Source organism: Xenopus tropicalis, chromosome 6, assembly GCF_000004195.4.
Source record: "Xenopus tropicalis strain Nigerian chromosome 6, UCB_Xtro_10.0, whole genome shotgun sequence".
Classification (NCBI taxonomy): domain Eukaryota; kingdom Metazoa; phylum Chordata; class Amphibia; order Anura; family Pipidae; genus Xenopus; species Xenopus tropicalis.
This window is the reverse complement of record NC_030682.2, coordinates 129,271,543-129,283,684: the sequence shown is the minus strand read 5'-3', so window position 1 is coordinate 129,283,684 and position 12,142 is coordinate 129,271,543. Positions and strand designations below refer to the sequence as shown.

The 12,142-nt window shown below is 41.3% G+C and overlaps 1 protein-coding gene across 2 annotated transcripts in view; it reads right to left on the bottom strand.

Moving 5' to 3' along the window:
* The window catches only part of nipal2 (NIPA-like domain containing 2), a 39,937-nt gene that overhangs the window by 13,027 nt on the left and 14,768 nt on the right, over positions 1-12,142 (bottom strand). Inside the window, exons 4-5 of one of the 2 annotated variants that reach the window (XM_012964541.3) lie at positions 10,586-10,645; positions 2,725-2,846 (exon numbers count right to left, since the gene is read on the bottom strand). In XM_012964541.3, coding sequence (XP_012819995.1) covers positions 2,725-2,846; positions 10,586-10,645 — 182 coding nt within the window. 2 annotated transcript variants of the gene reach the window in all.

Genomic DNA, 12,142 nt, shown 5'->3' with positions numbered 1-12,142 from the left:
TATTACAGAGAAAAGGGAATCATTTAACCATTAAATAAACCCAATAGGGCTGTTCTGCCCCCAATAAGGGGTAATTATTTCTTAGTTGGGATCAAGTACAGGTACTGTTTTATTATTACAGAGAAAAGGGAATCATTTAACCATTAAATAAACCCAATAGGGCTGTTCTGCCCCAATAAGGGGTAATTATTTCTTAGTTGGGATCAAGTACAGGTACTGTTTTATTATTACAGAGAAAAGGGAATCATTTAACCATTAAATAAACCCAATAGGGCTGTTCTGCCCCCAATAAGGGGTAATTATATCTTAGTTGGGATCAAGTACAGGTACTGTTTTATTATTACAGAGAAAAGGGAATCATTTAACCATTAAATAAACCCAATAGGGCTGTTCTGCCCCCAATAAGGGGTAATTATATATTAGTTGGGATCAAGTACAAGGTACTGTTTTATTATTACAGAGAAAAGGGATCATTTAACCATTAAATAAACCCAATAGGGCTGTTCTGCCCCCAATAAGGGGTAATTATATCTTAGTTGGGATCAAGTACAGGTACTGTTTTATTATTACAGAGAAAAGGGAATCATTTAACCAATAAATAAACCCAATAGGGCTGTTCTGCCCCCAATAAGGGGTAATTATATCTTAGTTGGGATCAAGTACAGGTACTGTTTTATTATTACAGAGAAAAGGGAATCATTTAACCATTAAATAAACCCAATAGGCTTTGGGTAATTCAGAGCTTTCTGGATAATGGGTTTCCAGATAAGGGATCCCATACCTGTACTGCATCCATTTGAGCACTTAGTTTGTGCCCCTGAGTAGTAAATGTAAAACGTTCCTTTCCAGGGTGGTTCTTCAATTATAGAAATGTGTGTTTTTAAACTGTTTTTCACTAGCATTTCATAGCACTGGAAAGACATTTGAGCCTATGCTCCTGGAATTCATTATACATCATTATATTAAAAATGACAGACTGCAGCAATAAAGAAAGGATATTTATAAACCCAGCGAAGCAGAATCATCCCCTAAAATCCTTCATTTAAATCAGTATTGGCCAATTTTGCCACTTCTGATGCCATTTTGGTTCTGCGAGTGTTTGTGAATGCACGTGTGTGTGTTTGTACTTCATTTGTACAACGACATTGAAATAAAACAGAGACCGTGCAATAAGCTTACTGCTAGGGTAAATCAAATAAGGCCTGTGACAGCAGCAGAATCAGAAGAGAATGCTCGAGGAAACCGAGAAGGATGGGAATGGAACTAATTGATGCCAGTCAGCTGTCATACCCCTGAATACTAATTAGGCTGCACTTGGGGATGCTTAAGGAAAAGGCAATTGTAGAACAGATACAACAGTATATTAAGGCACCACTAAGACCAAAAAATGATAAATTTGATTTAACTTATTATTTTTGTCCCGTGCATGAAAAATGTTTTAGGTGAGGAACAACAACTGGATCATATCAGCTCAGCTGTGTTCAGCATCAAAAAAGCTCCACCCCTTCTACTGTGTTTGGTAGAGCCCAAGTCTTAAAGAGTCAATAAATCCCTTTTCAATGAATAGGGTTTGTGCTGAACATACTTTTATTTTTCTTTATTTGATAAATATTAAATATGAAACTAAAGCCACATTCTACTTCCTGATCCCAAAGAGCAAAGTCAAACAAACCAGCAGTCTACTGGGAAACCTCCATATAAATAAACCTCTCCTTACACCCAGCTACAGCCTATCACGTCAAAAAAGTTGTGCATTTTTATATATATAATTTTTGCAATTTTGCGAATTTTTCAGCAGTTTCACAAATTTTTCAGCAAAATTAAAGAGGACAGATTGGCTCCTCACTATCTGTTATCTTTTAAGATAAAGAGCAACTCATTTATACGCAGGCTTCGCTGTGGGCTGCTGGTTTGTTTGACTTTGCTCTTTGGGATCAGGAAGTAGAATGTGGCTTTAGTTTCTTTTTTTAAATTTTGCCTTATTCAGAGCAAGAAATAACAGACAAAAAGTATGTCCTATTCACTGCACCAGTGATGAAGAGGGGGTATACTGTTCATTTAAAGGCATATTTTGCCCCATATCTTCTTGTACTCATCACTTGGGGTCCAAAAAAGACCTGCAAGAGCCTACACACACTCACTAGACTCACACACACAACTCTACGTCCCAGTTTTGAGCTTTTCCTTGGGGCATGGGGCCCCGGCGGCCCACACCCGACCCTTGCCGGCGCTCCCCCTGTGCGGCCGCTGCTCCCCTGACGTGTTAAATGTACGCGCTCAGGGGAGGACGTCGGCTGGGGGCCCTGCGAGGGGGGTTAGGGGTGCCCCTGCGGGGGGTGGGAGGTTAAGGGACGCGGCCGGCGGGGGCACCTGCAAGGCCCCTGGGGCGGGAGCCCCAGTGGGCCCTTCACCCCCCAGTCCGACCCTGCCTAGCCCCGTAGTTGCCACAGAATCAAGCTATGTCAGATAGGGTCTTGTCTAGTCTTCATGACCCTAGCCTTTAATAAAAATACATTTTACCAACTAACATCTTAGCTTTATCAGCCTTTATCAGCACAAATAAAATGTAAAGAAGCCTTAATAGTCTGTTACTCTCGCTTTCAGATGAAATATATTAGCTTTAAATCACTCTATCCACAGGCATTTGAAATGGGGCAATGTTCTATATGTCTGTATGTATTTACTATCACTATTTACATATAATTAAATATATTAATCACTTACCAAATAAAGTAGAAAGGGCCAGCTCACAGCATATCGCTGCACTTTTACGGCTGTTATCTCTTCGGATACATTTGGAGAAAAAGTGACTAAGAGGTAGGTCCCTGCAATTGCCAAGGTTCCACCTGTTAATAAAAAAACCCCACTTCATTAAAAGTGAATAACACTGAGGGCTGAGTTTTATTTCTATGTAATAGAAGTTTGGAAGGTCCAGAGATCCCAGGCTTCTGCGAGGCTGCTGTGAAATTGATAAGCATTATCTATTACAGCCCAGAAACACTATATGAGATGCAATAAAAGAGCAAGGCTTAGTTCTGCCAGCACATAAATCTCGGCAAGTTTTCCCAATATTAAATTACCTCACACAACACAGCGGAACAGCGACAAGATGAAACCTACATCATTGTGTCAAAGAGGAAGAACCTCGCCATGTGCAAATCACCGGTCATTCTGCACTGACAGCAGGTCTGGGGGGGATTTTTTATGGCTATAATTGAAAATTGATATACACAATAATAAGACATTGCAGCAGGAGTGGATAATGCACCAAGTTTCCTAGGCCCAGTCAAATCAAAAAGAATATGTCACAGACACTTTAAATGTGGCTAATTTCCTCAGTGGCGGCCATCTTGCACGTTTGCTAGTGGTAATAGGCAGTCATGGGGGCAGATTTTTTAAAATGTGAGTCTAGAGCTTAATACAAAAAAACTCACCCACGTTCTATTTATTCCTATGGGATTTTTAGAAGCATATTTATCAAATGGGGAGTTCTAACTTTCACCCATTGATAAATAAACTTCTAAAAATCCCATTGGAATAAATAGAACGTGGGTGAGTTTTTTTGTATTAAGCTCTAGACTCACATTTTGAAAAATCTGCCCCATGGGCCTGATAAAGAATCAGCTGCATCTCTGTAAACAGAGATGGTTTCAATGTACAAATATAGTGCACCAAAAGGAAATGGGGGACTTTTTTTTTTCTTTAATTTAGGGTTGCCTTAGCTTCTTCTGCCTATTATAGTAACGCTTTCTGGTTTATCTATTTCACATTTATGTATAATTATTGCCATTTTGGTGCTCTTACATTGGGCTACTTTCTGTTCCATTTGCTGTTGCCCTTGTCCATTTGCCTCTCACCTACCTCCCACATTAATTATACCCTTTGTTCCCTCACCCAGGGAGATCTTTGCATATATGGAGCAAATACTGAGCAAATCGGCACCAAAGGTCCCAGGACAGTACCAAATTGCAAACCCAAAAAGGGACAGGGCTTTGCTGAAAGTAGGTGGTGTTTGGGGTGAACTGGGCATAACCAGGCATGACTGGATGACCAAGTATCATGAAAATGACCTAACAACTGTATGCTCAACACTGGAGAGAAACCTTGTAGCATCCCAGCACTTTATTTTTGTAAAGTCCAATGACATCACACAGCAACAAATTCTTCTAAGAAAGTAAAATAGCAAAAAGGCAGTTCCAAAGTCCCACAGAAGTATATCCACAGTCTGAAGAAAATAATGGCCGAAGAGTAACTGAAGCAGTTGATCCAAAGTGCAGGAATCCTGCACTTTGGATCAACTTCGGCGATTTGCCGAGATCACGCCGCCGCGTGTGCCATCCCACCGGCGACTTACACTTTCGCCGGTGGGATGGCAGGTGATGGCAACTCGGGGAGATTAGTCGCCCGCGAACAGGGAGTTTTGGCGCGGGCGACTAATCTCCCCGTGTGCCAGAGCCCTAAAAGATCTTTTCTGAGCAGAATAGAATTTATACAATATTTAGTTCTGAAAGGAAAACCCACAAACTATGACTTGAGATGGCCCTACACTGGCCAACCCTGCAAAGTCAAGTCAAATCTCGCTGTGTATGCTCCGCCCCTTCTGTATATACAAATGGATCACGTGCCAGCTGCTACCCATTGAAATTCCTTTGGTTTTATTCTCGCTAATGTACTATGATGAACCCCAAGTGTATTACTGATTATCCTAATCACACGAGATCGGACAAAACTAACTGGCGATTGGTTGCTATGGGTTATGGGACTATTGCTAAATAACTGACCCTTTGTTCCAGTCATGGGAGAAAACGTTAGTATGTGACAGCAGTAATTATGAATATTGCCCTTCACATTTTGCACATAAATTATTTTGAAAATATTTAGGCAACAAGTCAGCAAATTATTAGAGATTTTCTCCCAAAATGAAGAATATTTCTATGCAAAAATACTTTGTCATTTGAGTATAGAAAACATTGGCAGGATCAGTATTTATAGTATTTCTAAGAGCCCAGTGTGAGATTAAGATTTAATTGCTGAAACAGCATGATACACAAACTCACAGGCAGCCAAGCAATATTCTATGAGAAAACTCATCTGGAATTCGCTCTGTCTCTGTTAACACCCATCCCAGAGGAGAAACAAGACTTATAAGAATTGACAAGATTATATCATATTTTTTCCTTTTAACATGAGCTAATTACTTCCATACATGGAATAATCTGTCTGATAAGCAGCATTAACATACTCAGTCAGTGCCACTGAAATGGTTCCATCAGCAAGTACGCTGATATTATTTTCCTTTGAACAGACGGATTAAAAGCCAAACAAAGTGTTTGTTTAAAGCAAAACCATAACCCCAAACAGTTTAGGTCTCTATAAATATATATTGCACAAAACAGCTCATATGTAAAACCCTGCTTCAGCTAAATAAACCATTTTCATAAAAAAATATACTTGTTTTTGTACTATGTGCAGTTGATTCATGCTTAATAGAAAATTGCCATTTTAAATACTAAGGACCGTCCCCCTGGGATCATAGGATTCACAGTGCACACAAACAAGCCAAGGCACACATACATGCTAGGCCCCATCAGCCAATTAATGGACAGAGTTCTGCCTTTAACTCCCACACTACTTCCTGTTACGTTAGAGCTGCATTATTTCCTGTCAGCTGATCTCTGAGGGAGCACACAGCCCATCACTAAACGGTGGCTTAAGGGAAAAGTTGTAAAGGGGCAATATATTTTCCAGTTTTCCAGATTCTTTATTAGATAAACTATCTGTTGTTATGTATTTATTCTGGAGGTATAGTTTCCCTTTAACAAAATATATGATTTACACATGCAGGGACCCCAAGATTTGGGCCCCTTTGCCTGGGTTCCCCCTTTAGACAGGCATACCAGTTGGTGGCCGTTGTTGGGATTTGGACACCTAAGGGTGGTCCTAATTGTGTGTGTACTATAATTATTCTTTCCAGGTTAAAAGAGAGTCTCCCTTGTAGTTCAGTAACCACTAGGTAGGTGGTGGTGTTCTACAATATAAAAGGGGATGACTCACAAACCACAAACCTAAGAGGTAGCTACAGGAGCCCGTTAAATAAGTTATTTAGATGTTTTATAGTCACTCTAGGATAGATAGTGGTATTTAGTTGGGCAGCTTGAAGCCCCTCCGAGGAGATCAGTAAGGTTATCACCTTCTGGCATTACTGGCCGAAGTCAAGGGAAATTCAGTGGCTAGCTCAGGGCACAGCATATTCCCAAAGGGGGAGATTATCTAGATAGAGAGAAGCTCCTGGTTTGGATATAGGGATGTAGCGAACCTCACAAAAAAAGTTCGCGAACCCGTTTGCAAACTTCTGCCAAAAAGTGCGAACTTTTGCGAACTTTGCGAACCCCATAGACTTCAATCAGAAGGCGAACTTTGAAACCTAGAAAAGCCATTTATGGCCAGAAAACTGATTTTAAAGTTGTTTAAAGGGTGCCACGACCTGGACAGTGGCATGCAGGAGGGGGATCAAGGGCAAAAATTTCTCTGAAAAATACGTTGTTGTAATCAGTAATCAGAAAATAAAAGCAGTCCTTACAAGGACTATTGGATTACAGCAGATGAGATCAGAAGGACAGCTGTCCCCAGCAGCTACATACAGAGCAGTAGAAAGTAGATTACTAGTCAGCAAAGCTACCTAAACTGTCCCTCAAACCCCTGCACAGCTCTCTCCCTATGCTAACTCATCAAGCACACACAGGCAGAATGTAAAATGGCTGCTGGGCTTCGGTTTATATATGGAAGGGAGTGGTCCGGGGGTGGTCCAGGAGGGAGAGCTGCCTGATTGGCTGCCATGTATCTGCTGGCTCTGGGGTGAGAGGTCAAAATTTGGCTCCAGCTAAGGCGAACCCAAAATTGCGAACATCGCTAAAAGGTCGCGAACTTGCGAACACCCGATTTTCGTGCGAATTAGTTCTCTGGCGAACAGTTCGCTACATCTCTATTTGGATATTGGGGAGAGATAACTGAATCAGCATATAATACCACTGAATGCCGTTTGGAATAAATAAAGTTTGGTTAATCCACAGTCTCGAGTCTCCTGGTCAGTTCCTCCCCAGTTGGATGACCAGCAACCGGGTAAGCACTCACCCAAGGGGCAGCAAGGTCTCGGGAGTTGCAGGGAGTTTGCCAAGTTGAGGCCTACACAAACCAACACAGCTCAAATAGCACACACGCTCAAGGACTCTTATAGCCAACACTGGCGGGTGTGCTACACACATATACATTGTTTCTTTTGATACCCAAAATGTAGGAGAATATGAGTTTTCAGACTTCTCAACTGGGGGAGGGGATTAACAGTACTTCAGGTGTATACTATAGGGAGTGGGAAATTGGGCTATTTCCAGAGGTGCCCAGGTGGGGGGACCAAGATAGAACCTGTGGGAGGTGACATGGCTGTGTTCACATCAGCAGTGATTACCCCAGTTACCTCACATCCAAGCAGAGCTTGTAATAATGTATGTACCATACAGAAACGGCTTATTAACGATAACATTCGCTGGAATGGAAAACAGCAAAACAGATGTTTCATTAGAAGTTGCATCATTCACACGGAATATTCTGAAGACGTGTAAATAAACTGTTCTACAAAATAATTTGGCTTCTCCTTCTGTTGGAGCCTGAAATGATTGGAGGTCTATGGGAAAATCTGAGTCAAATTCACAGTTTAGAGTGAAAGGTAATGGCACATGGAACTATTTTGGACACTTTAATGCCATGTTTTGGGTAATTGTGCTTGTAATAGCCCGTCATACACTAAAGGTGGCCATACACAGCCAGATCTGCTAGTTTGGGAAGGTCATCAAACTAGTATATCTAGGCCCAATTTGGCCACCCACATGCTAGTCCCTATACCAAAGATTGGATCATACCCTTCAGATGAGGCCCACATCAGCGAGCATTTGAAACAGCTCTGTAGACCCATGGGTCAGGAAACCATTGCTCAGAAACATTTCTTCTTATCAATATGTTTTAAGATACCCCTTCCGCTCTCTTCTTTTAGAAGATACCCCAACAGGGAGCACTCCCTGCTCTAGGTCTCCAGGCCATCCTGGGAGATAAACTAGACCAGTGATCCCCAACCAGTGGCTCAGGTACAACATGTTGCTCCCCAACCACTTGGATGTTGCTCCCAGAGGCCTCAAAGCAGGTGCTTATTATTATTAATTTATTAATTCCTGACTTGGGGGCATGAAAAGTAGATGCACTGCCAAACAGAGCCTGCTGTAGGCTGCCAGTCCACATAGGGGCTACCAAATAGCCAATAACAGCCTTTATTTGGTACCTCCAGATACATTTTTCATGCTTGTGTTGCTCCCCAACTCTTTTTACATTAAAATGTTAAGACTCTTGTGTGTTGAAATCACTAGCAGGGACAGCACACTTTTAAGAGGAGACTTAGCGACATCTTTATGAAGATAAAGGAAAGCCCTGCAAAAGGGCATTACTACACAATTATGCCCAACAAAATCACAACCTTATAAATATATGCATTTAAATAATGTGCAAAAAAAACAAACTAGAAAGAATTTAGTGCTTTGTCTAAATTGTTAAAACTTAACATATATAATAAACTGGATTGGTGATCACAATATATGGTTTAAATAATGTGCAGTTAAATACTTTTAAAGACATTATAACATTTGAAAGCATCTCTAAGAATGCCTCCAAGTTCTTGCCTTCTGCCAGCATAGCAGAGAAACAAGAGGGATAAATCCTTCTCCTCAGAGCAGATGGCGTAAGTGGCAGACAAGCCACAGAAAGATAAATAGCATTTCACAGTATGAGGATGTTGCAAGATGAACTTCAACAGCAAAAGCCTCTTGAAAGGGGTTGTATTTATATTCCATTGCCTCCCAAGAGTAAAGAGGTGCCCATTGGAATGTAGTCCCCCTTTCTCCTGGTTGGGTGGAGGCTGCCCATTCTATCTACCCTGACTGCCTTGTACACCTAGTGCTCACTATTATACCCCTCTGGCCTATTCTAACTTTTCCTCTCCTACTGCCCCAGGTCCCTGACCCACCTCCCATAGGTAGATGGTGACCACCACCACTTGTCAAAGACCCTGAACCTGGGAGTGGCTGCTCCTTTTATACCTTCCTGACTGCATTGTCCAATGGTGGCCAGTGATCTAAATTACATATAACTATTTTAATTATACCAAAGTTACTCTCCTTCTACCTAGTGGCCAAAGGAACCAATTACACTTTTATAATAACACATTCACAGTCACACATATTAATCATACACATTCCTCATTCCCCTGGCAACATGATTTTGCACCTCCTTACACACTTAACTGAAAACAAGTGTTAATGTCCCTTAAATGTCAAATGTGAATGAAATACAGTAGGCAGTCATATGAATGACCCCATTGCCCCTAGGAGGGAACTAAATGTATGTTTGACAACTTTTTAATTTATAATGGTATTTCTCATCCTATTCCCGCACTGCAAGCAATGTCATCTCAGCATTACAGACAGACCTGTCAATAAGGATACACTATGTACACAGTCCAATTAAACTCCATATGTATATAGACACACATATGGCAAGCATCTCCTTCATTGTGCTCCATTTGATTTGAAAGGAATAAAGAAGTTGCTTTGCTTCCAAGTAAATGCTAAGTCATTTCTGGACTAAGTAATGGAAAATAAAGCAAAAGTGGGGGGTTTGCATTCCTCCAAACATGTGTATGCCATCTGAATTCTGCTTAAGGATGACTCTACTAATCTACATCAGCGTGGGAACTTAGTAAATAAATAATCAGAAACCAAGCGCCTGGCGGAAACACAGGGGTTCTTTTAGGTTCAAACCTAATTTTATATTTTTACTACATTCTTGCTGCTATAAAACCTGACTGCTACCAGCAACGCATTAAACTTGCAGGGATGATTGCTGCTGGGGGTATTCCCTTGGTACTGCAGCAAACCTAGGGTACTCTTTGGATGCTGTTGGGATCAGGTCCAGAGTCAGAGAAAAGGGGAGCCCTGGCCATGAAGGAAGGCTGGGGTCTTTATCTGACATATGGAAATTGCATACATTTTGGGCATCCTGGTTCAGGTACAGGATAACAGGTTTAACATACGTTGCCCTAAGACAGTGGGGTTATTTATAAACAGTGGGCAAATTTCCCTATGGGCAGTAACCCATGGCAACCAATCAAATTGTTTCATTCATAGTTGTACCTGCAGCAGGCTGAAAAAAGCCAAGCAGCGTAATCCAGGTGATTACTGTTAAAGCCATAAAAGGGGCAATTCCCACCAAATTGCTTCCCACCAAGCTATTCATTACACAAGCAAAAAAATTGCTGGGAATCTCCCTGTGTGCCATTCATGGTTAGCACTATATCACATTAATCATTGCTTTTATCAAGACTAATTGTTCATCAGTTAAACTTTATGTAATAAATCTTCTTGATTGGAGCCCAAAAGCCCTACACAGGAATAAGACTGCTAAATAAAGATGTCCCTTTTATGCCCATGTAAAAAATATAAAAAAAGATTATAACAGTAAAAGGCATTTTTAAATGTTCTTTGCTTACCTACTATATCAGACGGCCTCAGGGTTTCTTTCAGGAACACAACAGATATAGCAGCACTTCCTATGAAAAAATAAAGCAGCATCAAGTAGCGTCTATACAACATAAACATTCTGCATCTTGTGACAATGTATTATCCATTTCCTTTCTACTATATACTCTATACTAAATGTATAAATGCCAATAGTCCTGTATTTTGTAACTTTCCAAAATGGCATCCCATCAGTTCTTGGCCTGTGTATTGGGACTAGCCAATGGGTTGGCGGACCAAAATATGGCAGTTTATAAACTTCTGTCAGGCAATGACTGCTTTGGCACAATGATGTGGTTACCGGATGTGGTCCTCTACTAATGTTATCCTTAAGCCCAGCATATAGGTGGACACGTCAGGTAAAGATCTGAGTGTGACCTCATCTAATGAGCAGATCTATTTGTGTATGGCCAGTTTTAGATTCTTTCTGCTTCAAATCATATTTAGAGGGAAGGGTCTCTATTTTCCCAGCCATTCTGGAAAATGCCAAGGAGGTGACAGGAGCTCTTATCAGATCGCCAGAGCCTGGACGTGTATGGTCCCCATACACGCTGAGATCCGCTTGCTTGGCGAGATCACCAAACGAGTGGATCTGCACCCGATATCCACTCCCTACGGGGAGCGTGTAGTTAACGATCCAACTGAATTTTCTAACCTGGCCGATCAATATCTGGCCTGAAATTGGCCAGATCTTGGTCGGCCAGGCCCCTCGTTTTTGCCCAAGGGACCGATATTGCCAGGTACAATCTGCCCGTGTATGGGGACCTTAAGTCTAACTTGCCCTCAGAAGACCGTTGTCCCTCGCTCTACCATTTGCCAAGCAAAACTGGTACCAACTCCTTCTCTTCTCTTCCTCTCTCCAAACCCAACACAATAACATAATTGAGCAAGCCTAACGAACATAAACACATATAAGGAAACCCCATATCAACTATTATGAGCATTGCCCACGTGACTCCCCCCTGGATACCCAGTAGAACATTCCCTAGAGTTCCCAATGAATTTAAACGAGTTTACACATATCCATCACACTGCTTGCAGTCAGGCTGTTAGTGGACTATATAGGCTTCCTGGAAATTAATGATTTTCCACAGTTCATGTATATACAAATCTTTTTTTTAAGCAAACTGGTAACCAAGCAACAGCTCATCATGGCTAAAGTGCCTGGCAGTGAGGAGAGAAGACAGAATATGCACTGAAAGATAAGGAAAAGCAGAACAGATAAATAAGTGTCTCTTATCTGCACAATCGCACCTTTATCATATTTATTGCGGCTAAAAGACTGGCTGCCATAGCAATGGCACAACACACAGCCCTACATGAGGCTCGCTGCATATTAAGGCCTTTTGCTGATACTCATCTTTTTTATGTGGCTTAACAGAAACACAAAGTGTGACTTTCTATCAGCAATGGCTTCGCCAGCACGGGACTTATGGGAAAGGGGCAGTTGTTTTAACTTTAAATAAAATAAGTATTTTCCTATTTTTTTCTATTTAAAGCAGTAATGGGCCATTCTTTTTTTTCCTTTA